This window comes from Spinacia oleracea, chromosome 4, assembly GCF_020520425.1.
Source record: "Spinacia oleracea cultivar Varoflay chromosome 4, BTI_SOV_V1, whole genome shotgun sequence".
Taxonomy (NCBI): domain Eukaryota; kingdom Viridiplantae; phylum Streptophyta; class Magnoliopsida; order Caryophyllales; family Amaranthaceae; genus Spinacia; species Spinacia oleracea.
Genome location: NC_079490.1, coordinates 3,351,245 through 3,379,144, shown reverse-complemented (window position 1 = coordinate 3,379,144; position 27,900 = coordinate 3,351,245). Strand labels below are relative to the sequence as shown.

General features: G+C 38.8%; 2 protein-coding genes across 3 annotated transcripts in view; one reads left to right on the top strand and one right to left on the bottom strand.

Annotated features, from left to right (window-relative positions):
* The window catches only part of LOC110783360 (uncharacterized), a 39,661-nt gene that overhangs the window by 1,280 nt on the left and 10,481 nt on the right, over positions 1 to 27,900 (bottom strand). Inside the window, exon 1 of one of the 2 annotated variants that reach the window (XM_021987691.2) lies at positions 457 to 613. The exons of the other annotated variant lie outside the window; for it this stretch is intronic. The gene's annotated coding sequence lies outside the window, so the exon portion shown is untranslated. Of the gene's footprint in view, positions 1 to 456; positions 614 to 27,900 lie in introns of those variants that run through there. 2 annotated transcript variants of the gene reach the window in all.
* Positions 6,195 to 8,356, top strand: LOC110783361 (uncharacterized). Its single transcript, XM_021987692.2, has 3 exons — positions 6,195 to 6,340; positions 7,382 to 7,782; positions 7,877 to 8,356. The coding sequence occupies exons 2-3, from the start codon at positions 7,393 to 7,395 to the stop codon at positions 8,066 to 8,068; spliced, it is 582 nt and encodes a 193-aa protein (XP_021843384.1). The 5' UTR covers positions 6,195 to 6,340; positions 7,382 to 7,392; the 3' UTR covers positions 8,069 to 8,356.

Genomic DNA, 27,900 nt, shown 5'->3' with positions numbered 1-27,900 from the left:
CCTCCGTCTTTTAATACTCGCAACGTTTGGACTTTTGCCACTATTCATATAATCTACTTTGACTATTCTTAGTGCTTTTTATATAAGATAAAACATAGTCATGTAGAATTTTGTTAGATTCGTCTCGATGTGTATTTTCAAAGTATCAACTTTTTATAATTTTTACATAAAGAGAATTTAAGATATAAATGATCAAAGTTGTGCATTGGCATGCGTGAAACTAACAAACGTTGCGAGTATTAAAAGACGGAGGAAGTATGTGATTAGAAATATTAATGGTCAAAGTTAGACATTAACAAACGTCACAATATTTCTTTTTAAACGTTCATTCGGACTAATTATACTCCATAATAAATTATGTTGCACATACTTATACGGAGTACTCTGTATCGAAATTAATGGAAAGCATAGAAATTAAAATACTCCATATAACAGGGAAGAGGAAAGAAAGCATACCTTAAGTGTTAGTACGGAATAATTGATACAAGTTTATGCTTTGTAATGCACAAATAAGGTGGGTTTCCCCAATGCTTTATTTATAGGTCGAGCATATGATGAAAAAGGTTGCGTACTATTCATGCATTCTTAATCGAATATAGAAACACAAATAGATCATGCCATTCACAAACATTAATGGAATAAGAATAATACCAAATTTTACCTATGTCCATTATTGCAGAAATACTCCCTCCGTCCCGGAATACTCGACCCGGTTTGACCGGCACAGAGTTTAAGGGACTTGAATTGACTTATTTAATTTAATAGGTAGTAGTTTATAGTGGGGTATTATTTTAATGTAGTTAGTGGGAAATGAGAGTAGGGTTGAATTTTTAATTATTTTTTGTATGGAGTAGGGGGTAGGTGGGTTAATAGAGGTGGAGTGAGAAATAATATAATATTGTTAGAATATTTCCATTTTTAGAAACAGGTCAAGTATTAAGAAACGGCCCGATAAGAAAAACAGGTCAAGTATTCCGAGACGAAGGGAGTAATATACATTTATTTTGAAATTTAACCACTTTTTTCTAGCTTTATACCTCTTCTATTGGTGCTAAAATGCCTTAAACTTTAACTTTTATAATAGTTCCACTTTTAACTTTTAGAAAGGAGAGAGTACTTTTTAGCGGTCAACTATTAACGGAGTAATTAATGTTACGGTGTAGCTGTTAAAGTAACTGTTAATGTCAGTATCGACAAAAGTAATAATTATTATATAAAATAACAATAGAAGTGCACCATTTAATAAAATACTGAGGGAACAACTTTAAAACACTACCGGCCGCCACCTTTGAAACGCTAAGATATTCTCTTTGTTGGACATGGAGGTAAAATCATAAAAGAAAATAGCTAAATAAGCATTTATTCATTTCTTATCCAAACTTTTCCTTAAAGTTAATTTCCTTCTTTTCTTTCATATCCTAACATCAAAATCTTTTGACAAAAACGTCTTCACTACAAGAAATTGTACTATTAATGACAGGAAATCCCGTCGTTAAAGGCCAATAATTGTTGATTAACGACGGGAATTTCCGTCGCGAACCCGTCATAAAGGGGGTCTCGTTAATGAAAAATCTCGTCGTTAACCCGTCGTAAAAGACATTTGCGACAGTTGTTCCCGTCTTTGTTGGGTTGTTATACCCGTCGCAAAACCCTTTTATGACGGAATTTTTACCCGTCGTTGTTAGGTTGTCATAGATACAAATTTTTGTAGTACTTCTACTGTCAAAAATTCGTTGTTCATGTTTCCAGTTTGTTAAGAATGGATTGGACCGTTGTTATTAATCACATTCTCAGATCCAAGAATATTGTAGCTCATCAACTTGCCTTTTATGCTCTAAACATGGTGGAGAATCATAAAATTCATTTTCTGGGTTCTCCTTCTTCACAAATGGTCTTTGGGTCTATTGTCTCGTCTCTTAGCTAGGCTCCGTTTAGTAGGGCGTAAAACGAAGCCATGCATGAAAAACGATTTTTCCATGTGAAGGGCACAAAAGCTGAAGAATGAGAAGATCTCCTTACTGTCGTGGAACTGTTCCCAATTGCAATGGCAATATTAAGACTCTGTTTGATTTGGTGTAAAATGTTTAATACATGTCTTGTTAAGTTCATTAGGATTGTCAGGCACGAGCCATCCACGGCGCACCTTGGTGAACATATGCACCACTAGCATGTTCGCAGACCGTCTTCTCAGATGGCTTGGCTATGAATTGGCCTGTCTAATCTTGGGACTTGTTAACCATTACTCCACATGGTTGGAGATTCTTCATTACTCCTGTTACTAAAACTAGTTCATCTTGGCTCACCTTTGCTTTCTCCTTGATGTTTGCTAGGAGATCATGAGCTTGTTGTGCCTTCTTCGCTTCTTGTCCAGTGGCGGAGCCATGATTCTTGAATCGGAGTATCGGGGTGGTACATTTTTGAACTAAAGTGTCGACATGTTAGTAAAACAGTTATTCCGTATTAATTTACTTTTTCTAACGTTTTTTTTTTTTTTTACAAAAGTAGGTGGTCGGCCGCCGAGAAATTTCAAAACAATCATCTTGATTGGCATATCAAGTGGCATTCTGGTAATTATAATGAACAAATATACAATCTAAAAATTGCAATCTACAGTCTATTTGATACTTTTAAAAAATAAAAATGATAGAAATAATTATAATATAAAAAGAGATTATATATTTAAATATGTAGATTGTATATTTTGACAATTTATTTACGAAAATACCCCTTGATATGTTTTGCTAGCCAATCACGGAGATTGATTGGGCGGAGCTCTCGGCCACCCAATCTTGACACCCCCGTCTTCGCCACTACTCTTGTCCAGATGATGCTTGCGCCTTCCCGGGGAGCCATCTTGCACTGCGAAGTTGTTGCACTGATGTCATTGTTTGATTCCCGGCCTGATTCGCAAGCTGCTACCCAAACACTACAAAAAAAAATGCAATTTAGTTGTGAAGTCACATTTAGTTGAGGGTTTCTAAGTTTCAGTTAAGATTTCATGAGTTTTAGTTATGTGTTTCTGAGTTTCAATTAATATTTTTCGAGTTTTAGTTATAAAATATTAGACATGGTAGCTAGAGAGCTAGTGGCAAAGCCACATTTAGGGGCGGACCTATATAGACCCCGAGGGGTCCAAAGGAACCCCCATTATTTTTGGAAAAAAACTGTAAAATTGATATTGGGTAATTAATTACACTTGAAATATTTAAGTTATGTATAATTAACTTACATTAGTGTCAAGGAAATACACTTGTAGTATAATGGTTGCTTGAATATTATATCACACATGGGACCTGGGTTCAAATCCTCGTAATGGGAGGCTAAATATGATTTTTTATCCCTTTTTTACTTTTTCTCCTTATCCTTTTACAAGTCGTTTTTCCGTCATCCCTTTTATTTTATTTTCCTATAATGGTTCATGATTTTGCTTTTACAAAAAAAAATAAATAAAGGATTGTTATTTTTTCTTCAAAAAGGTTTTGCAATTTCCATAACATGTACTTCTAATAATGTATTTTTATACTCCACTTTCATAGACTTACAGTTGCATGTTTCTTAGACTTAGAGGCTTAATTAATTCCTTCGTATATAATAGCATAATGCCCCATAAGCGTTAAGAATGATGTTCCTTTTTCTTATTAGTATTTTTGTATACTATTTGTTCAGTAACCATTATTGTAATAAAGCAAATCTCTTTCAAATTATGATAAACTCGTTCTTTCATTTTAAATTGAAATTGCGCCAAATTATTGTTGTAATTTGAACTAAGTGTTGAGTTTTATTGTTATGAAAAACCAAAATTAAAGATCATAAATCATCCACGTATTTTATTATAACGTTTTTAATATTTCGTCTACTTACCTCTCAACATTAACCCCCTATAAGAGCAAATATGAGAAATTAGAAAGCAAATCAAAAACAAATTTGGACCCCCATTTATAAATTCCTGGGTCCGCCCCTGGCCACATTGCGTAAATATTTGCATTTTGGACGAATCTGAAAATTGTGCAAAGAATCGAGTCATAAAGAAAGAACAAGAATAACTTTGAAAAGGTATAAATAAATACTTCGCGTTAATAATATTACAAGAATAATCTAAAAAGGACATTACAAGAATTAACCACGAGTTTGTATCAAAATATAAGGCGGGCCGCGGATGATTCGATGTTCTCCCTTGAATAGTTTATAGTCATGAGATTCACTAATCGTTAACTGCTGTACCCGGGTACAGCCAGCTCTCGCTGTACCCAAAAACGACACGCTCATATTATTTGTCCATTCTTGTCGACTGTTTGTTCTTTTTTATTGTATTGTTTGTTCATTCTTATTGTACTGTTTGTTCATTCTTATTGTACTGTTTGTTCATTCTTGTTGTGCTGTTTGTTCTTTCATGTTGTTTCTTAAATTCATCATCAAATTTTCATAATTGTTGTATTTTTTTGTTCTTTCTTCTGGAATTTTTTGTTCTTTTTTATATTGTTTGTTCTTTCTTGTTTATTTGTTTGTTTATAATAATCATATGGTTAATGTTCATAATTAAACTCGTCATTAATCTTTTATTCTTTCTTTTTGTATTGTTTGTTCTTTCTTGTTGTACTGTTTGTTATTTCTTGTTGTTTTTTAAATTCATTCATCAAACTTATTGTTGTATTGTTTGTTCTTTCATTGGCTTTAAAATTCATCATAAAATTGTTCATAATTGTTGTATTGTTTGTTCTTTTTTCTGGAATTTTATGTTCTTTTTTATATTGTTTGTTATTTTTTGTTGAATTATTTGTTCTTTCTTGTTTATTTGTTTGTTCATAATAATTATCTGCTTTATTGTTTCTTCTTTCTTGTTGTATTGTTTGTTCTTTCATGTTGGCTTTAAAATTCATAAAATTGTTCATAATTGTTGTATTGTTTGTTCTTTTTTCTGGAATTTTATGTTCTTTTTTATATTGTTTGTTCTTTTTTGTTGAATTATTTGTTCTTTCTTGTTTATTTGTTTGTTCACAATAAATATATGGTTAATGTTCATAATGAAATTGTTCACTACATTTGTCTTTTATGTTTTTACAAGCGCCTATATTGTTTATTTCCAAATAAATAAATAAATGTTCATTTCCAAAATAGTAAATGTTCATTCCAAATAAATAAATGTTCATTTTCGAAATAGTAAATGTTCATTTCCGAAGTAGTAAATGTTCATTTTTGTAGTTTATTTCCAAATAAATAAATAAATGTTCATTTCCAAAATAGTAAATGTTCATTCCAAATAAATAAATAAATGTTCATTTCCGAAATAGTAAATGTTCATTTTTGTACCAGTATATTAATGTTCATTTTAAACAACACAAAACGACGTCGTTTTGGATGGGGGTACAGCCAGTTTTGGCTGTACCCGGGTATAGCCAAAAATTTGCGTGAGACTCACATAATGGTTTGACATTAAAATCCTTTCGACTAATAAGGTCATAACCATATATAGAATCCGTTATATATAAGGCGGTACTAATTAAACCACTTATAGAATCCGTTTTATATAAGGCGGTACTAATTAAACCATTTATAAAATCTGTTATCAATTGCATGTTGGTTCAGTGATAATTGAGGCTGAACTTGGTAGGGAGGACCCGTGTTCGATCCCCCGCAATAACAATTGGGAGCGGACTGAAACCTATACACTACAAAAATTTGTATCTTTTACGACAATCTAATAGCGACGGGTAAAAATCCCGTCGCAAAAGGGCTTTTGCGACGGGGATAACAACACAACAAAGACAGGAACAACCGTCGCAAATGTCTTTTACGACAGGTTAACGACGGGATTTTCCATTAACGGCGACCCCCTTTTATGACGGGTTCGCGACGGAAAACCTCGTCGTTAATCAACAATTATTGGCCTTTAGCGACGGGATTTCCTGTCGTTAATAGTATAACTTCTTGTAGTGCTATCCACTCAAAACTCGCCTCGAATCCGAATTAGCCCTAAGGGTGAACCGGGTAGTACACTAAAAAAAAAACTTATAGAATCCGTTCCTCTACGCTTCGCTATTAACAAAGAGATGGTAATGGGTCAATGTTTTTATTCAGGTTTAAAGTTAAAATAGTGTACGTGTATTATTCCAAAACTAATATAATGGACATATGTAAAATTTTGGTGTTATTCTTATTCCATGAATGAATATTTTTTTGTGAATGGCATGAGTTATGTGTGTGTTTCTATTATGAACGCATGAGTACGCAACCTTTTTTCATCTATCACTTTTTTCCTCTAGCTATAAATACATCATTTGGGACACCCACCTTATTTGTGCAAAGCATAAACTTGTATCAATAACTACACTTATAGTATAAGGTATGCTAATTTCTTTCCTCGATCTTCCAATTATTTTTAATTTATATTCTTTAATATCTATAATTATTATTGAGGATAACTTAGTTATCCTAGATGATAGAATATCGTGGGTTTGTTGTGAGCTGAAATGGTTAAGGGTTTCAAAACGATTTTTACACTTTTCGTTTTAGTCTGTTTCATAATGTTTTTTACATTGTGATTTAATCTATTTTTGGCAATAAAACTTTATTATATTATCTCTCTTTCCCCACCACATTTATCACTTTACACCCACTATCTCATATTTTATTACATTCACTCACCATTTTGCACTCCCTCATTTACTTTATCCGTATTTTGTACTCCGTAACATTTATTCACCGTCTTACACATTTTTTGCTTTTATTCTTAATATTTGTGCAAATAGTAACGGTAAAAAGCATTATAAAAAGTTAACAGTGATCATGGTGCACCTTAAGAACACTAGTAAATAATTAAAAGAACATCTGGTTACGTGAAAAAAACATGAATGCATTTTTTTTCTTTATATTTTTAATAAATATAAAATAATATATTATTTTTTCATAACAAAAAAGGAAAATATATATTATATCGCATGTTCTTTTGCTTATGCACATATTTCTTTTGGTGCATCATACTCAATGTGCACCATAGTCCCTAGTCCACGGATTGTAATCTAACAAGTACGCATTATGGGCATGGTTATTAAAATCGCGATTCAAATCTTAGAATCTTACGATTCTACGATTCAAATATGTCTTACGATTCGATTTACGATTCTACACTTTTTTCTCGACTAGCGAAAACCTCGTAAATTTGAATCATGTAGAGAAAGTAATTAATAGAAGAAAAAAAATTTGATTATTGCTTATATAACTATTAAACAACTATATATTTTAATTTTTAAGTTTTTTCCTATAATATAAGCATTTTAAATGAAATTTGAGAATAAAATCTTGATTATATTTGTTTGTAGAATCTTACGATTCTACGATTCAAAGTAGAATCACGATTTTGATAACCTTGATATAATTTGTAAAGGAAACAATATAATGGCGTCGGTGCAACAATTATCCGACAAGGAGAAAGCAGCAATCGGAGAGGCAATGAAGGAGGCAGAGTCGTTAATGTTGGCAAAAAACATGAATGCAAAGGCGGCGTCGAATCAAGATGTTAAGGTTACGGTGATTGGCGTTATGAAGAATCTCTGCTCTACCGAAATTGAGCGTTTAGGAAAAGAATGGAGTTGGGATGGAATATTCCAAGATCCACCTCCAAAGAAAATTGAGGGAAATGGTATTGGTTCGTTTGCGTACACAAGTAAGCTTGGTCAGTACCAGTGCAGTGGTGCATTCAAGTATGGTTCTGTTTCTGGCACAAAGCCTCAACTTGGATGGATCTTGGCTTGGGAGAAGGGATGGACCACATTCGATATTGGAAAGGTACGCAGCCAAAATTCTAAAATGGACTAAAACGAAAAGTATAAAGATTATTTTAAAACATAGTTTGTAAATAATATATTTGAGTTGTATGTAGGTGTACGTGGAAGCTGGGACTCTAGACAGGATCAATAAGCTAACAGAGAGTGACATTAAAAAGAAACTTTATGAATCCGGCACTACAAGTCGATACTGGGATAACGACACAGGTGCCTCAGTCGTTGCTAAAATCACTGAACGGACAAGTCCCTACGGGGCTTTGGTTGCTGTCAGCTTTGATCAGTTCTAACTTCTAAGTGAATTCAGACAAAAACTAAGACGTGATTAAATAATCCGTTTTCTCTATCAAACACCTATTATATATCAACCTATTATATACTCGTACTACTACGTATAATATGTACACATGCAGTACACTATATATATATATATATATATATATATATATATATATTTTGCTAGAGTGCTAGCTTAATATATAGTGGAATAAATAAACAACACCATCCCCTTGGTTTTGTACTGCCGCAAGATATGATGATATATCATATATTTATTTATCTAATTTTATCTATCTTTATATTGTTGTTTATTTTATTTCCCCCAATATATAGTCAAAGACTATTATGCTTATTGGTGTTTGATATATAGGGTTGGGATCTGGTGAGAAATACTCTTATAATGAGAAATGTGAGAAGCATACACTATAAAAATTGTACCATTAACGACGAGAAATGTCGTCGCTAAAGGCCAATTGTCGTTGATTAATGACAGAATTTCCTGTCGCGAACTCGTCATAAAAGGGGGTCGTCGTTAATGGAAAATTTCATCGTTAACCCATCGTAAAAGACATATGCGACGGTTGTTCCCGTCTTTGTTTGGTTGTTAGCCCGTCGTAAAAGGGTTTTGCGACGGGATTTTTGATCCGGCGTAATTATGTTATCGTTATAAATTCTTATAGTGATAATGGGCCGTTGGATTAAGAAACGTACGGGCAAGATTAAAGTACAAATTTAAAGCTAACTTTTTTTTTTGGCACCTCTCACAGTACCTCCTGATGCTCAATCAACATCTTCTTATCTCCCCCTTTCTCTCAGCCATCCTTCAATAACTCACCATTAACACATATTTCAGAATTGTAAAGCAGATACATTAGGTTTTTTAAAGATAAAAATGATTTTTTTTTGTTCAAGTAAGATTTAGTATTTTAGAATAATGAATAATATTTCTATCTAAATATAGAAATATCTTTCATTATTCTAAAATATTTTTTGTTATTTAAAAGAGTAATTTATTTATTTGTAATAATAACTAATATACGAAAAGAAACAAATCCTATGTATTCTAGCTCTGTATTCTTTATCTCTAAGAAATACCAGACAAACCAGAATGATTTGAAAACGAATAGAAAGAAGTTTTTTGATTGGTTCTTTCGCGAAAAATGATTCTATTTTATCTGACTAATAGACCAAAAAGAATTATAAAAAAACATTTTTTTCTTCTATTCGAAACTCCCTGTGATCTTCAACCAATTATGCGCTTCAATTATATAATTCCCAGGGGTAAGCGTTATATCATGTTTCCAATACTCAGCGGCTTGATCGAATTGAACCAAGCCTCCACAGTTTCAGAATCTCCCTGTCGAATGACTTGTTCTCCCCGATTGGAATAGAAATAGGGTCAATTTTGATAATACCCCGTATTTTTAAGTAATTATAAATATATTTAATTATATTTATAAAGTATTTTATAGATTTTATAAATTAAAGTTGTATTTAAATATTTATTTAAATGTATTTTATTAATTAAAAATATTTATTATTTTTAATTGGAGAGAAAATGATTTTTATTTTTATTTTGAAAAAATGATCGATCGATGAAAAAGGTTGTGTACTGATGCATTCATAATCGAACGAGAAGTACAAAGTACGGTTGAGGTAACATATATTGCTAACACCCGCAATCCCCTGATGAAATGTGTTTAATAATATTGTGAATTGTGTTGATAATGATATGCTTTTAATTGGATTTTGGGGACATGATTTTTTTTAAGTGTGTTACATTTTATAAATGATATATGATATTCAAATGATTTTATAAGCATCATGTTTTATGAGTTATAAATAAGGTACAAAATATGATAATTACAAGTGAAACAAGTTATAGCATGCAGTTAGTGGGTTATTATTTCTAGGTTATGCACGTATCATCTTGCCACGGGACACCCAACAAGGGGGAGTGCTCTTTGAGGGTTACCGCAAGCTAAAAGAGAAACTATTTAAGATACGAGCGTATGTCTGTAGGGGGTAAATCTTGCCTCCCGTTCGTGGTTTGTTTCCCCTACGGGTTTTGAGATTTTGAATTTCGAAGGGGTCGCCACCAAACGTGTTTAAGGGTCTAGTTTGGAAAGACCTTAGTAAGACTCTTTTTGGATAAGGCATTGAATATTAAAACCGAACGGGTGAGATTCGGGTACTGGAACAAACCGCTTATTTTTTACAAACTTAAAAAGTACGTTCAAACACAAGACAAGGATCGTTTTCATGAAATCCTAATCATGACACTAGGCGGGTTGAATCATGTATTTAGAACATTGTATTTGCTACTTGTACGTGGACACTTTGCTTAAAAGTTAACTAAGGGAACTTAAGGCCGGTTTGTCCAAAAATTATCTTTGTTAAGTGTGATGTAACCTTTGTATATTGTTGTATTTAGCATGTTGGGTGATGAAATCAATAAACACGTAAAGCATCATCACAAAATAGTAGGAATTATTGAAATGCGTACAAAACCACATCACCTTAAAAAGGGTGAGTAAAGAGCGCGGAATTGAAATAGCAAGCATATGAAATAAGGGTGCGATATTGAAAGTGCGTTATTGAAATTGCGATATTAAAAGTGCGATATTGAAATTGAGATATTGAAAGTATAATGAAAGTGCGATATTGAAATGACGATATTGAAATGACGATATTGAAATCGCATTATTGTACTCGAGATCCGAAAGCCAAACAACTACTTAATAATAAGTGTGCCCGACACAGATTCAATTCTCTAAAAACCTCAACTTTAAATGAGTTGCTCATCATAAATCATCCTTCATTTTGATTATTTGAAATAGAACTTTAATATTGGAACTTGAATATTGAACTTGAATATTGAACTTGAATATTGAAAATAGGAGACTTGGTTCTTAAATATTAGTCCTTTTAATGTTAAAAAGGCCTCACCTTTAATATGCTCCATAACTTGAAATTGATCCTAGTTTTAAGGAGGGATTAACCTCACTTAAACATCATTGAATATTGAAAATAGAACTTGTATTTGAACATAGAAAGTTGAATGTTCATGTGTTCTAGTTTGGAGAAGGGTTTGCATTTTTCCAAACATCCTTGAACTTTGAAAAAGATTAGTATTTTGTAAAATTGTATGATGATTGTTGTAAAGGAGAAATCTTTCAAGTATGAAAGTTCTTCACTTTACTAATCATTTTCGAAAATAAAGCTTGAATCTTGCATATTGATATTGAAAATGTGCTTAGAAAATCATTTGGGAGGAGTTTCAAGAGTGAAAACCTCCCAAAGATTGAATTTGATCACTTAGAAAGGTAGAAGAGTAGATAATATCATGATGATTTGATTAGGGATTCGGATTTACCTATTTAGGATTAGGTTATTTTTTCGATTTGTGCTCCCAATTGCTTGATATTTTTTGGAAATTGTAGTGAGGATCGAAAAATTGAAGCTTGAATTTTGTATTGGAATTTGAGAGGGAAAATTGAAATTACGATGTTGTATTGAATTTTGCCTCCCCACTCTGTGTAAAAATGAGGGTTTATATAGGAGATTAATCGGCTAAACTCCAAGACACATCACTACATCAGCGCCCAGCGCAAGGCCAGCGCCTGGCGCTGATGACGTGTCCCAGGTTCCGCCAAAAAAAGGACGTTGACACCGTCCTTTTGGTTTGTCTTGTAGTCTTGTAGCTTGTACGAGCTTCTACGATTTTGCCACGTAGTTTTTCTTGGAGGTTAAGGCTTGGGTTTGCGTCTAAAAACACTCTTTTTTGTATTCGGGTTTCGTATGTGAACGGGACGGGGCCCAACATGCTCGGTTTTATGGGTTGGCGCCCGATTTCGGATTGCTTAACGGCATTTCGACTGGAAATGACCTTGTGAAACCAATGGAGAGGTCCATTGGGTGAGATTGTGTTTGGATTTTGAATTTGATTTATGGAAATTGAATTTTGTACCGAGTTCCGGAATGGGAACAGGCTCGGGGATTGTACTTTGGATATTGAATTTTGGAATATATCTTAGCAATTGGGACTTTTGCACGGAGTTGCACCAACCACCTAGAAAGGATAACGGTCTCGTTATCATCCCATTAGGGGAGACACAAATTAGGTGTCTACAATATCTAACAAGGGAGAGTGCTCATTGAGGACTATCACAAGATGGTTGACGTCCCGAAAGGCTATACTAGTCAGTTAAATTATTAAAATGAATGTTTTATGAAGATAATGGGAACAATTAAAGTTATAAGTTATAATTTATTGCAAATTTTTTTTGTAAGTGTTTTACTATATTCTATTATATCTGTTTGCAAATTAAGTAAAATGAATAGAAATGAATTTACGTTGTTAGGGTAGTATGTGTAATCCCCGTAAATTTATAAACGTTATTTATATATTTTAATGTATAATTAATTATGTTGAAATAGAATTTACGAATTTTAGAAATAAAAATGTAATTAACGGATATTTATTTTTATACTTTTTAAATATTTCAACGATTTATGAAATTAAAATAATTTTAGAATTTTACGTTGCAAATAATTCGAATTACGAAAACACGTTCAATTGAATTTAGAAAACAATCCTAATCGGTTTTGGATTTAAATATTAAAGCTCAATCCTAATTCTATCCCAACTCGTTAAAGCCCAAAATAAGTAAACCAAAATAAACCCAAAACCCCCCTTCACGTGAAACCAAATCTCAAACCCCCCTTTTTTTCTTTTGTTTCACGTAACCCGTTTCTCCTTCATGTGAACTGCTACCCTCAAACTTTGCAGCCGCCAGCCACCACACACCTACCGAACCGCCGTCCGTGCGCCACCGCTGCCCAACCGCCGGTAACTCCTCCTCCTTTTCCTTCTTCTTCTTTTCTATTTCGTTCGTTTCTTGCTGTTTCGTTCTCCTTCTCACGATTACTTCGCTTTCCTCCTCCTCACTCGGTTCCGTTTGCTGCGACAACCACCACCACCACCTGATCGCCTCTGCTGAGCCACCCCCTTGCCATGCCGCTGAGACGTCGCCCGGTACTCTCTTATTCCTCCTCCCTCTCTTGCTTCATTCTTCCTCTTATTCGTTTTTTTAACAACGGTTGTTTATGTTTTCGCAAAGCCACCACCACCACGCTGCCACCAGCGCACCTCCGTGTGCAACCCTTCCTCCCAACAACGCCTCCAGCCGTGCCCTCGTCCACAGGCAGACTTCCTCTCTCCTCACTTTTGGCGGAGAATTCTGTTTAGGCGATATTTGAAAGTGTTAAAGTGGCATATTAGTTGTTTATACAAGGTACGTACATACCTGTGTGCTTGGAATATGTGTTATCTGTTGAATCCATGTTGAAAGTTGTTGATGAACTTGGTTATGTTGGAATTACATGTTTAATATTGTTGGATGGAAGTGTTGAACATATATATTTCGTTATGAGAATTATAACATGTTAGTAGATGATTGATGCGAACATGTTGGTTGGGAACATTAGATTATTATATATATTGATTCAGATCAATTGTTCATTGTTCCCTTTTAGCTTTTCACTACTTTATAAGGGTCGAGGACCTTGTTTAGTAAGTTGAAACCTTATACCTGTTTATGCCAAAATTCGTATAGAGGCGACTTTCGGCTAGGATCGACACTAACTAAGCGAAGAATTAACAACACAAATAAAAGAGACACGACACAGAGGGGTGTTGACGCGGAAAACCCAGGAATAAGGTAAAAAACCGCGGATAGCTATGAGGCTATCAATCCACTAAGTATTCTGTATGATTGTTTATGCTTTTTTCTGAGAATCAATACTAAGAATTTAAAGTACAATAATGAATGCTAAAACACTTGATAGCTTGAGAGTTTGAATGCTTGAGTTAACTTCCTCCTCCGATTATGTTGTTCCTATGCTTTTATATGCCAAATGCCAACGTCCCTATTGGTTGGGAAGATCCCTGGAAGATAGGGATCTCCTCTTGGCCGTTTCTCACGTCTCCTTCCAATCTTCAACAACCTCCGCAGTCTTCGGTCAAAGCTTGGACTCTTTCCTCTCTTATGACGGCGCGGCCTGTATTGGGCTTCTGGGTTTGGGTCTTGACCTATCCCCACTTACTTGCTCGAGCGTTGTTCTTTCCTTGTCGTTAGTACCTTGTCGCTGGTCTTATGTCGCCTAAGCCTTGTCGTCTGTCGCCTTACTTGACAGGTCCACTTGACACGACGTTACCTGCGACACGATAATACCTGGATGGCACGACAATATCAGACGTCAAAGCAGTTATGTCGTTAGTTCAATAAAGTGGGATAACAGTTTGCCCCCAATTGTGAGTTTGCGGAGTGTATACAAAGCAAAAGAAACAATTCAATTTTCAAAAAATAAACCGTCTACAACCGTTCAGTTCGTGGGACGGAACCGTTCCGATTCTCGAAGTAATAAATGCCAACTTTTGCGACATGCAATAAAGTTTTTTAGAGATTTTCGAAAAAAGTTTCCAGATCTGAAAACAAGAGAGAGAAAAGAAGGGAGGAATTGCTTTCGTTGCTTCGAGTTAGCCACACCCAGGTAAAATTTTGATCATTTCCTTCGATTTTCTTATAGAATTTAGTAGAGCGATGGCTAAATCTAAATCGACTGCGGTTAAAGATAAGGAAGATGCTGGGGCTAGTCGGGCCAAGTCACTCAACCCGATCTATTCTACTGTTGAGGATCCAGTGGCTTTCATAAATCTCGCCGGTCTGCCGCCCTCGGCTGAAGTAAGAATTCCCGGCCAGGAGGATGAGGCCAAGGATTGCCCGGAGGGTTATGTGGTTATGTATGAGTACCCTTTTACTTTGGGGTTCTTGTTCCCTTTTACGCCTTTGGCTAGATCTTTTGTCGAGGTGTTTCATTTAAGCCCTGGCCAATTGATGCCCCAGATCTGGCGTATTTTTACTGTAGTGCATAGGGTTACTTCGGGTTGGCGAACACCGTTTAACTTGGCTGATCTGATGCATGCTTATGATTTATCTTTGAAGGAGTGTAGTCGGTATACTTTGGTGACGAAGAAAAAGAGGAAGAATTTGTGTATCGGGTTAGCTGTGAATGATAGAGGTTGGCAAAGTCGTTTTGTTTATGTGAATAAGGCGTCTTTGGGAGAAGTAGGAAATTTCTTAGTGGAAGGGTGGACGACGGAAGGTATTTTATGTTCCTGTACTTTTGATTTCTGATGTTTTACTGAACGCTGTCTTACTTGGCTTTGTCTTGCAGTTGTTGATACGTCGTTAGCTGGTTTGAACTCTGATTCTCACGACAAGTGTTTGAGGTTTCTGGGCTGTTCCGTCGGGGAGAGATCGTTCAGTCGTGACGGAGGTCGCTTGGAAAGTCAAGAGGGGAGTCAAGCTGGTGACGTTGACGAGGAGGAGGCTGAAGACGAGACGATTTGTTTAGTTCGTCGTCGACGGAAGTTGGACTTACTCGAGGAAGTTGTTGCGAATTCGTCGTCTGCATCGGAGGAAGAGGTTGATATGGCTGACACTTCAGGTATTTTTGGTTTAATTTCTTATTTGCCTGGTTTATCTGTGGAGAATGTTTTTGATGGTTTCCCTTTTTGTTTGTTGAAGAACATACGCTGTCGTCTAAGCCCGTGTCTAGGATGTCGCAGAGCGAGATGATGGAACGGGCGAGGAAACGGTTGAGGTCGAACAGTGCCGCTGGTGGGCAGGGTTCGTCGGCCATGACAGGTAGCCAGGCGATGCCTCTTGTGCCTCGTTATTCTAAGATAGGTGCGTCGCCTGAGACGCCCGTTGTTATAGGGGGTGAAGGTTTTCATCCTCTGTCGTCGTCGTCGTCGCCACCGAGGCCGTTTCAGGTGTCGTCGACTGCTGTTGCTGCGACTAGGCCCCCTGCTGCGTCGGCCAAGAAGCGTCCTGCTGACAAAAGTTTTGTTGAGGATACAGTCGTCACTCTGCCCCCGAACTTCTTGGGTGACGGCGAAGGTGCCGTCGTCTGGCCGTATGCAGACCGGTTGATATTGCCTTCGACGTATCAGCGTTATCATGAGGTCGTGCCTCTTTCTGTCGCGTCGGACGCTGCTGAACTAAGCCTGCGGGTAAGTGTACTTCTGTTATTTTATTCAGTTTATGATATTTGTAAGCGCGTCGTGTGTCGCTCTTGTGACATGTTTTTCTTTCCAGGCGTCTCAGGCTGCCTTGGCCGTGCGTAGGCAGTGCTCCTTGTTGTGCGACGAGCTTACTTTCTCGAAGAACCAAGTGGCTATGGTGAAGAAAGCGGCGGCTTCTTGGGAAGGTAAGTGGGTGGCTTCCGAAAAGAAGTTGGCTGATCTTGCTGCGGTGGTTAAGTCAAAAGATGAACAACTAAAGGGCAAGGACGATCAGATTGCTGACGCGTCGAAGGAGTTGGAAAGAGTAAAGGGGGAATTGGCATCGACCGTGGAAGAAATGCAAGGGTTAAGGATTTTATACGACGCTTTGCTGGAGGAGTTCAAGGATTGCGAGGCTTTGGCTGGGTGGAGGACGAGGGCACAGATGATGTTCTCGTGTTTGAAGGGGGAAACCAGCCTCTGGCCATGCCAAAAAGAGGTGGATGACTATCTGGCTAATGGTGGTACCCTCGAGGAGTTGTCGGTGCCGGTGGTGGACGCGGATGAGTTGGCGATGGAAGCCGACACTGCTGGTACCAACGGAGCTGATGCCGACGTCGCTCCTCTGGTCGAGGACGTTTCTTCCGTGGATCGAGAGGGGGAGGTGCCCATGGAGCAAGGCGAGGGAAATGTTTCCATCGTCGCCCCTCAAGAGGTGGCTTTGGCAGACGCGACGGTCAATGTTGACATGCCCCCAATTCTGGATCAAGATACCTCGACCCCCTTTCCAGACGAACAGGTGTGATGGCTGGTTGGTTTTTATGTAATAGTTAGTGGTATGGATATTTTATTTCCTATTTTCGTATTTTGGATGTTTTTACTCATCGTCGATGGCGGCGGCGAGGTGTTTGGATATTTTGTGTGTTTGTGTTTTACTTGGTAGTGTGAAAGTCATGGCCTTGGGGGTCGCGCGTTGTGTGTTGTGTATGACAAGTTTGTTTTTCTTTTTCTTAGTCGTTTGTTCCTTATGGTTATCCCGTCGTGTTTCGATGTCTTAGTTTCGTGTAGCAGATGCTTTGCAAGTAATAAGTATCGAATCGACTGATGTGTAAAATCGTACCTGCGCTGTTTGTTCGTTGTCTCTCGCGATCTCGTTTTGCGTCGTACGTTGTTGCTTATGGCTATCATTCGTCGTGCGTCGTGCCTTCTGCAAAAGAAAACATGGGTCGCTAGGAGGATTGGCCGTTGGGGATGCCAACGGCCCTCCGATGCTTAAGTCAGTAATGGTTTTTAAACGAAAATAAAGCGATAAAGATAAATAAAGAGGGAGGTAAAGACGACGATACGATGACTGATAAAATTGGTTACGACGAGATTTCAAAAATGGTAGAGTTTAAGATGTGTAGCGTTCCAGCTTCGGGGGACCGACTTGCCATCTTTGGTAACGAGTCTGTATGCCCCCTATCCGACGATTTTATCGATCAAGTACGGTCCTTCCCAAGCTGGCGCAAATTTACCTGCGTTTAATTCTTTCGTGTTTTGAAATACTTTTCGCAGCACCCAGTCTCCTTCTTTGAACATTTTCACTTTGACATTTTTGTTGAAGCATTTTGCCATGATCTGTTGTTGCGACGCCATTCTTATCAATGCTGCTTCCCTGAGATCTTCTGTGTTGTCGAGGTTTTCATTGAGTTCTACGTCGTTTTGCTCCGGCGTCATAAGTCCATATCGTGCACTGGGTAACGTCACTTCAGGGGGTAGTACTGCCTCGCACCCGTAAACGAGTGAGAAGGGAGTCTGTCCCGTCGTCGTCCTAGGCGTCGTCCTGTTGGCCCATAGGATGGATGGCAGTTCTTCTGCCCATCGCCCCTTCTTGTCGTCCAGTCGCTTTTTCAGCGACGCGATGATCGTTTTGTTGCTGGATTCCGCCTGTCCGTTTGCTTGGGGGTATCTAGGCGTTGACGTCTTTAGCTCGATGTTGCATGTTTTGCAGAAAGCCCTTGTCTTGTCGCTGATGAACTGTGATCCGTTGTCGCAGATGATTTCTGACGGTATTCCGAACCTGCATATTATGTTAGTCCATATGAACGAGCATACCTCTTTGTCCCTTACTTGTTGGAATGCGCCTGCTTCTATCCACTTGGAAAAATAGTCTGTTAGGGCTAACATGAAGACCTTTTGTCCTGGGGAGACGGGCAATTTGCCAACAATGTCCATCCCCCATTTCATGAAAGGCCACGGAGTTAAAGTTGGATGCAAGAATTCAGACGATTTGTGTGTCATACCTGCGTGTCGTTGACACTTGTCGCACTTGGTTACGTACCTCATGGCGTCTTTAAGCATTGCTGGCCAATAGTATCCATTTCTTTTGATTCTGGTTGATAAGCTTCGTCCTCCTTCGTGTCCTCCGCATTCTCCTTCGTGGTATTGTTTCAGTAATATTTCCCATTCGATTTTTTCGGCACATCGCATCAACATTCCGTTTGCTGATCGCTTAAATAGCACGTCCTGCAAAATAACATATCGTGAAGCTTTGAAAAGTATCTTTCTGGCTTCTAGCTTGTCGTCGGGTAGAGTTTCGTGCTTTAGGTAATCGAAGATGGGTTTGGTCCAACTGTCTGTGTTTACGGTTGATAGAACGAGGCTGGCGTCTTGTGGTATGTCTTTTTCGATGGCGGGTGACAGTAGGTGTACTAGAGGTATGGTCGAGAATGGTGATTTTCTGAGTGCGGATCCTAGGTTGGCAAGGGCGTCGGCTTGCGTGTTTAGGTCTCGTGGTACTTGTTTGATGGAGAAGGGTTTAAATTTGGAGGTTAGCTTTTTCGCTTTCTCGAGATATAAGGTCATTTTTAGGTCTTTAGCTTCATAGTCGCCGTTAATCTGGTTGACGATTAGTTGTGAGTCGCTGAAGATGTTGAGTCCGCTTGCCCCCAATTCCATAGCTAATGTCATTCCAGCGATTAGCGCCTCGTATTCTGCTTCGTTGTTAGTTGCCTTGAAATCGCAGCAGATTGCCTGTACTATCATGTCCCCTTGTGGTGACTTTAGTACGACGCCTAAACCTGCACCACGAAAGTTAGATGAGCCGTCGACGAAGAGTGTCCATATTCCTTCTATGTTGTTGATGAGTTTGACTTCGTCGTCTGCTATCCTCTCTAAGTCGGGGCTGAAGTCTGCCACAAAATCTGCTAGGGCCTGCGATTTTACAGCCGTTCTTGGTTGATACTTGATGTCGAAGCTTCCTAGTGCCATTGTCCACTTCTCCATTCGACCTGTCAGTTCTGGCCTACGCATCACAGACTTGATTGGATAGTTAGTCATCACCACTATTTGGTGAGTTTCAAAATAATGCCTTAGTTTTTTGGCTGCGGTAACGAGTGCTAAAACGAGTTTTTCGAGGGAGGAATACCTGGTTTCTGCTTCCAGTAGTGACTTACTGATGTAATAAATGGGTAGTTGTTGTGCTTCGTCTTCTCGAGCTAGGACCGCACTGACTGCTGCCGAGCTGACGGCTAAGTAGAGTTGTAGGACTTCTCCTTCTTTGGGCTTGGACAGGAGGGGTGGCGACATCATGTATTTTTTGAGGTTTTGCAGGGATGTTTCGTGGTCGTCGGACCAGTTAAACCCCTTGTTTTTGCGCAAGACGTCGTAGAATAATCGACACTTGTCCGACGATCGCGATATAAAACGGTTTAGTGCTGCCACTCTTCCTGTCAAGCGCTGTACCTCTTTTATGTTCCTGGGGGATTGAATGTTGATGATTGCGCGCACTTGGTCGGGGCTGGCCTCGATTCCTCGTTGGGTAACGATGTAACCTAAGAATTTTCCTGCGGACACTCCGAAAGAACATTTAGTTGGGTTAAGCTTCATACCGTACTTTTTCAATATGTCGAAGGATTGTCGTAGGTGTTCCACGTGATCGTCAGCTTTCCTCGATTTTACTAGCATGTCGTCAATGTATACCTCCATTGTGTCTCCAAGTTGGTCTTTAAACATCTTGTTGACTAATCTTTGGTATGTCGCACCTGCATTTTTAAGACCAAAAGGCATGACTTTATAACAATAAATTCCTCTATCCGTTACAAAAGATGTTTTTTCCTGGTCGTCTGGGTGCATAAGGATTTGGTTGTATCCTGAATAGGCGTCCATGAATGTGAGCAGCTCGTGTCCAGCTGTGGCGTCGACCAGGGCGTCGATGTGCGGCGAGGGAATGGATCCTTGGGGCAAGCTTTGTTGATATCTATGAAGTCGATGCAGACTCTCCATTTTCCGTTCTTTTTGCTGACGACGACGACGTTCGCTAACCAATCTGGATATTTGACTTCCCTGATTTTCCCTGAATCTATCAATTTTTGAACTTCTTCGTCTATGATTTTATTCCTTTCGGGTGCGAACTTACGTCGTTTCTGTTTTACCGGTCTAAAGTTGGGGTCGACGTTGAGCTTGTGGGTGATGACGTCTGGGCTGATTCCTGTCATGTCCTCGTGCGACCAAGCGAAGCAGTCCGAGTTTTCTCTTAGGAACGACACTATCTGACTTTTGATGTTGTCAGGCAGTGAGGCTCCGATCCTTACGACTTGGTCTGGCTTTGTCTGGTCTAGTACTATCTCGTCGATTTGTTGGTCGTCGGGGTCGTCTGATGTCGACCCTGGCTGTAATTGCTAAATGGATGACTTGGATGGTTTCAGTGCCGTCTCATAACATTTCTTCGCATCTCTTTGTTGTCCTTTGATTTCCATGACCCCCCATTTGGTTGGAAACTTGATTGATTGGTGGTATGTTGATGGCACTGCTGGATCCATGGTCGTCCTAGGATGACGTTGTATGCTGATGGACAATCGACGACGTTGAACTTGGTCATCATGTTGACACCTTCTGCGTATGTAGGCAGCAATATCTCTCCTACTGTCCGTAGTGCCTCTCCACTGAATCCTACCAGAACTGTTGATCTCCTTACAATATTTTTCTCTTCTAATCCCATTTCCTGTAGTGCTTCCAAGAACAGTACGTTGGCTGAGCTTCCGTTGTCGATCAGTATCCTTTTGATCAAAGCGTTGCCTATTGGGAGCGATATTACCAACCCGTCGTGGTGTTCCCGCTGTGTATCTACAGAATCTGAGTCGTCGAAAGTGATAGCCATTGCGGTCAGGGACTTGTGCAGTGCGACCTCGTCTTCGGTTTGCCCTTCTGCTACGGCTTCAGATTCTCCCCTGTTAATTTTTTTTAGCTGCAGAAGAGGTTAGTCCACAAATATCTGAACCACCGGAAATAACGTTTACCACTTTATTGAACGGTGGTGGGTCTGGTCGCTCGCTTCTTATTGTTGGGCCGGGCAGGGTGGTCTTCTCTTTGGTGAATGTTTCTTTTCCCTTGTCGCTCAGCAGCTCTTTTAGATGCCCCCGTTTCAGGAGATATGCGACCTCCTTTTTAAGGGAGATGCACTCCTCGGTTGTATGGCCGTTGTCGCGGTGGAAGTCGCACCATTTGCTCATGTCCTTCATGGAATCCGGTCTGTCGCTCTTCCGGGGCCATCTGACTGTTCCACCTACATTTTGAAGGGCGTTCACTACACCTCCGATGTCGACGTTGAAGCCGTAGTCGGAGATGTTAGGGTGTTCAACCCGTTCATTCCTGTAAACGTTGTTAGTATCATAATACTGATTGACACTTTGTACCTGGTTTTGCCGAATGTATGGTAGGTGTCGCCAGTTGTTGTTCCTCGGGGTGTATGATCTTCTGTCGCTGCTGCCCCCTGTCGACCGTTCAGATGTTGTTCGGATGACCTCGTCGTCTTCGATTCGCATCTGGGCGGTGGCTCTCGATCGCACCTCTTCGAAAGTTGCACAGGGGTATTTGGTTATTTCCCGGTATAACTCCGAATTGGGGATGAGGCCTCTTTTGAATGCCTCAATAGCAGTCCTGACATCACAGTTTTTTATACCAATTTTTTCACAATTAAAACGGTTAAAATAATCGCGTACCGATTCGGTTGGCCCTTGAACCAACCGATAAAGATCACTGGTTTGTTTCTCCAACTGGCGACTGCTGGCGAACTGTTGGTAGAAGGCGTTGATGAGGTCGGATAAACAGGAGATGGATCCGGGAGGGACGTTCGTGAGCCATTCCAAAGCTGCTCCATCAAGGGTACCGCCGAAAGATTTGCACATGACAGGTTCCACTAGGTCGTATGGGATCCCGATCTGCCACATGCGCTGCTTGTAGAAGTTGACGTGCCTGTAGGGGTCGGATGTCCCGTCGTACAGGGTGGTCCAGGTAGGGAGTCGGAGCGTGTGCGGAACTGTCACTCTAGCGATCGCTTCACAGAATGGTGATGTTGCGTACCCGTCGGTTGGCTCGGTCTCCACTGGCGTAGGTGCTCCGGGAAACTTGGTCATCAGCTTCATCAGGCGAGAATAGTGCTTTGTCATGCGTGCGTCCATCTTGTTCAGGCGCTGGGTCACCGGATCGGGAGTTTCTCCGTCTTCCTCCTCATGGGTTTCCTCCTCATCGGTCATATCTTCGAAGTCATCGGGCATCTCGAATGTCAGCTTTTTTGGCTTCCCACCTTTGTAGCGGGACTGGTGCTTGTTACTCTTCACGGACTCGAGCTCTTTCTGGAGGGTTTCATTGGATGCCCTCTCTTGGGCTAGCTCTGCTTGGGCTTTCTCGTAAGCCGCTTTCATCTCTGCGATCGTCATCTCCCCGGTACTCATGGTGAAAGGGGTGATTTTGTGTAAAACCTAGTTAATGTCCCCACAGACGGCGCCAAACTGTTTATGCCAAAATTCGTATAGAGGCGACTTTCGGCTAGGATCGACACTAACTAAGCGAAGAATTAACAACACAAATAAAAGAGACACGACACAGAGAGGTGTTGACGCGGAAAACCCAGGAATAAGGTAAAAAACCGCGGATAGCTATGAGGCTATCAATCCACTAAGTATTCTGTATGATTGTTTATGCTTTTTTCTGAGAATCAATACTAAGAATTTAAAGTACAATAATGAATGCTAAAACACTTGATAGCTTGAGAGTTTGAATGCTTGAGTTAACTTCCTCCTCCGATTATGTTGTTCCTATGCTTTTATATGCCAAATGCCAACGGCCCTATTGGTTGGGAAGATCCCTGGAAGATAGGGATCTCCTCTTGGCCGTTGCTCACGTCTCCTTCCAATCTTCAACAACCTCCGCAGTCTTCGGTCAAAGCTTGGACTCTTTCCTCTCTTATGACGGCGCGGCCTGTATTGGGCTTCTGGGTTTGGGTCTTGACCTATCCCCACTTACTTGCTCGAGCGTTGTTCTTTCCTTGTCGTTAGTACCTTGTCGCTGGTCTTATGTCGCCTAAGCCTTGTCGTCTGTCGCCTTACTTGACAGGTCCACTTGACACGACGTTACCTGCGACACGATAATACCTGGATGGCACGACAATATCAGACGTCAAAGCAGTTATGTCGTTAGTTCAATAAAGTGGGATAACAATACCCATATAGAGGGGTTGGTCAGTATTAAAGGAAATGTTGGATTGATTGGAATAAGTCTGGATTGGCATCTCTGTGATCACTTACTTAATTCCAAGATAAAAACAGTGGAGAATAATTGTTGATTGTATAACATATGTGATTTTTGAGTCATAACGGAGTTTAATTTGTAAATCATGTAAAGTGAAACTGAGTACCAATAGCTTTAGACTGTGCACGTCTAAAGTGACGGACAATCAGGAGTTGGGGTCATGGGTCGCCTATGGCTTTCTCTGGGCCGGATTGATCACCGGTTCTATTTTATTCAAAAGTCCCTCGATATCGCAGGTTATTGGGGTTTACGGAGTCGCGCCCGTACCTCGTCTTCCTTAGTGAAGAATTTTCTAGTAGACAACTCGGTTCACTGACTATTTCAATTAAAATAATGTTATTGATACAAAGGTCTAGTTCAGTCAAATATAGTCTTCAAGTCAATATGTTTTGGTTATCCTTGCTTATGTTTTTATTAGTATCATGTTAGGATTGTTCGTTTAATAGAATCATGTTAGGATTATTATTGATTTAGTATGTAGTACTCAACTTTACAGATTACGTGCGTTTGCTTGTGCATGTTGATCATGACTATGCCTTATTGATCCTATGATGACCCAATCTTTGTTGAGCAGTCTCTAGGGATCCATAAGCATTGTCCATTGCAGGTTTGAAGATGATGCATCACTGGGGTTCGGGATCTGGAGAGATTTGTGTAGTCGTTATTTTATTTCATTTGAATTTGGTTTTGTTGAACTTGTTTTAATGGACTTGAACTTGATTTGAACTAATTATGTCGACTTCGGTTTGTTGGTTTTGGGTAGTTGACTTATTTAAATTATTAAAGTTATTTATTATGTTTTCCGCTGCAAAATTCTGAATAAGCCGAAACGTTTTCACACGGGCGATAATACCTTGATAATTCTCTATAGTTATATTTATAAAAAGGGTTGTTTTAGAAAAAGGAGAATTGTCGGGGTGTTACAGTATGTTAATGGGTCTGGCTCACAATGTTCTTTTTGTTTTGAAGGAAATAATTCTCTTGGTCCAAGTTTGCATTTAATGCATTTAATGCAAAATCTAATAAATGCGGTTTAGTATTAATTTAAGAAAGTTAATTATTCTTTGAGATCAAGTGATCTGAATGCCTAGCTAGATGCCGCTTCAGTTCAAGTTAAATTAATATTATTAATGCCACAACTTATTGGCGGACCAAGTATCTAGGTAAATATTATATTAAGTAAATACTCTAATTATGGAGATTCGAAAATGATGGGTGTTGGTTTCAATGGGAGCTAAACAAACCATCAAAAGGCAAAGAAAGAATACTTGCCGAAAATGAAGGATTTGCCGAAAACGAAAATATGGTTCATAACAGAAATATAAATATTATCGAAGTCGAAGATATTGCCGGAAACGGAAATATTGTTTGTAGCGGAAAATATTATCGGAAATAGAAATATTGGCGGAAATAGAAATATTATCGGAATCAAAAATATTGTCGCAATCAAAAATATTGTCGAAATCGAAAATATTATCAGAAACAGAAATATTGTTCGAGTTGGAAATAATTCCGGACTCGAAAAACAAAACGAAAACACGAAGCGCGATCCATGAGCCGGAAGCACAGGCTAATAGCCGCGTGCATCGCAGCCCATGGACGAGGCAAGCCCACGCGCTCCCGTAAGGGAAATCCCATAGGAGTGCCAATGGACCAAGCAACAACACAAGGCCAACGCGCATGGTCTAGCGAGCGCACTAGCTAGCCCAGCGCCAACGCCAGCGATGGCCGCGCACACTGCAGCCCGACATCTGCTTTGGCAAGAAACTTAGGCCACAAGTAAAGATGGCCGGAAGGCTTCCTTATCCTAGGGGGTTTAGGATTCTCCCAAAATTTCCTAATCCTAATTGGATTTGACCACCTAGGGTTTTCCTATAAATACATGGCCTATGGTCATGAATTTAATACATCAATTCAATAGACTTTGCCTATCACATAAAGTGAGATCCCGAATTCATAACACCTTAGAAAATATCATAGTTGGTTGAACTTAAGGCGGATCTGAACGTGGTGTGGACTTTCTAAGGAGGGACGACGTTTAACTTGTTCTTGTTATGTTCAGGAGCAGCTAGGGAAGAAACGCATCACAAAGTATGTAATCTGAATTATGCTAATTGACTATGTGCATTTAACATGGATTCTGGCAATTTATGGTATTTCCCCATGACTTTGGATTTCTCATAACCTAACATGTTTTAAGTACATTGAAGAATGCGCGATGCCCGACCTTAGTGTGAGATGTGACAGTCAAGTCAATGTTTGACATATAGTAAGAATAAGTATCTCTCACTAGTAATAACAGATATATTAATTAAACTTTAGTTTAACGTCAATAATTGAGTTAGATTATAATTTTAAGGTTTAATCAAAGTCAAGAGTATTTACTGTTACTCGAGATTATTTAGTAAATTAAGAAGCTAGCATTATGTCACATTGTATTTCCAGCGAGTGAGATGGATACGGCATGTGACGCTCCAAGTAAGTTTGTTGTTCCTAGGTTTTGGTTGATGACACACACATTGCAAACTTCCTGATTGTTGTTGCTAATGAATATAGACAGGTAAATGCCTGAGTTCCTATTAGGATAGGAACCTGGAACAACTACTGGAGTTCCTGATATGCACTTGGAACAGCTACTGGAGTTCCTGAGTTGGAAGCAGTAAGAGCTCGAGTTTCAAAGTCACCAAAGTCAAGAGCAACACTTATTACAAAACGAGTGTTTTTCACACACACACAGGAAAAGCTACAGATTCATAGTTCTGAGTTCCTCTGAGAGCATAAGAGGAACTCATCAATGTTCCAGGGCAGGAACAAGTGAAGCTTTAGAGTTGAATGCATCACCAAAGGGAAGACATATATGTCTAGGTAGTCTACTTTACTTAGATCTTATGTAAACATATCAGTATGCTAGGTGATATATAAGGAAATGGAGGAACTTGGAATACTTGGTTGTTTTTATCCAAATATCTGGCAATAAATTTTTAAGGAAATTAATTTTTAAATAAAACATGTCTCTTTGCGTTTAATAAAAAATTAGACTCTTACTATATCTTAAATAAAAACAGTTTTAACTTCCCTAAAACTTCTCCTAAATATTTTGATAAATTAAATAAACAGTTTTTAAGCAAAACATGAGTAATTGACTTGGCCTAAAGCACGTCCAGCAGTTGAGGAAGTTGAGTGGGAAGTGGTCTTCCCTTGTTCCTCAAGTCAAGGGACGTGGAAACCAAAGTGTCAGTTAGTTAGAAGTTGAGTTCTTGAAGGGAACAAACCCTAGGGATAAAACTCTATATAAGGCAAAACGTTTTCTGGTAACATACACAAACATTCCAAGAGTTTTGCATTCCTAAAACGTTTTAAAGAGTTTTTCTAAAAACAAGTTTGTATCCTAGTTTAATCCAAGTTCCTAAAGTTCTTTATAAATATACTTAACCTTATTAATATCTAGAGTTCTCAAAACTAAAATTGTATTTCAGATTAGAAAGGATAGAGTTATCTTGTAAAGGCTTAGAGTTTAAGTCTGAGAGAAAGAGAAGAAAAGCGAGTTGTAATCTAAGTAGGTTACTGTGAGGAACTCGAGTTTGAGAGGAACTCGAGTTGGAGAGTTATTGTAATCGAGGTATTACCATAATATAAAGGAATTCTCTTCTTGATTAGTGTCAAGAAGTTTTCTAAATTGTTACTTTTGCCTTTCTAATTCTCAGTTCCTTTATTATTGCTAAGTTCCGCAAGAAACTTTCACAAAGTTTCAATTACAATTCACCCCCCCTCTTGTGTGTGTTCCTACAGGAATATCAATTGGTATCAGAGCCTGTACTCACTAAAATCACAGGAAAACCTGTTTGAGACAAGTTCCTGATAGTATGAACTCACAAGAGAAACTGGAAGAAGGCTACTCCACGCAAAGGCCACCTATGTTCAATGGCAAGTTTTACTTAAATAAAAACAGTTTTAACTTCCCTAAAACTTCTCCTAAATATTTTGATGAATTAAATAAACAGTTTTTAAGAAAAACATGAGTAATTGACTTGACCTAAAGCACGTCCAGCAGTTGAGGAAGTTGAGTGGGAAGTGGTCTTCCCTTGTTCCTCAAGTCAAGGGACGTGGAAACCAAAGTGACAATTAGTTGGAAGTTGAGTTCTTGAAGGGAACAAACCCTAGGGATAAAACTCTATATAAGGCCAAAACGTTTTCTGGTAACAT

Bases quoted from the DNA above. Each gene is read 5' to 3' on its own strand.
- LOC110783361 (XM_021987692.2), top strand. From the start codon at position 7,393: ATGGCGTCGGTGCAACAATTATCCGACAAGGAGAAAGCAGCAATCGGA. The intron at 7,783-7,876 runs GTACGCAGCCAA...AGTTGTATGTAG, and splicing joins CCACATTCGATATTGGAAAG to GTGTACGTGGAAGCTGGGAC.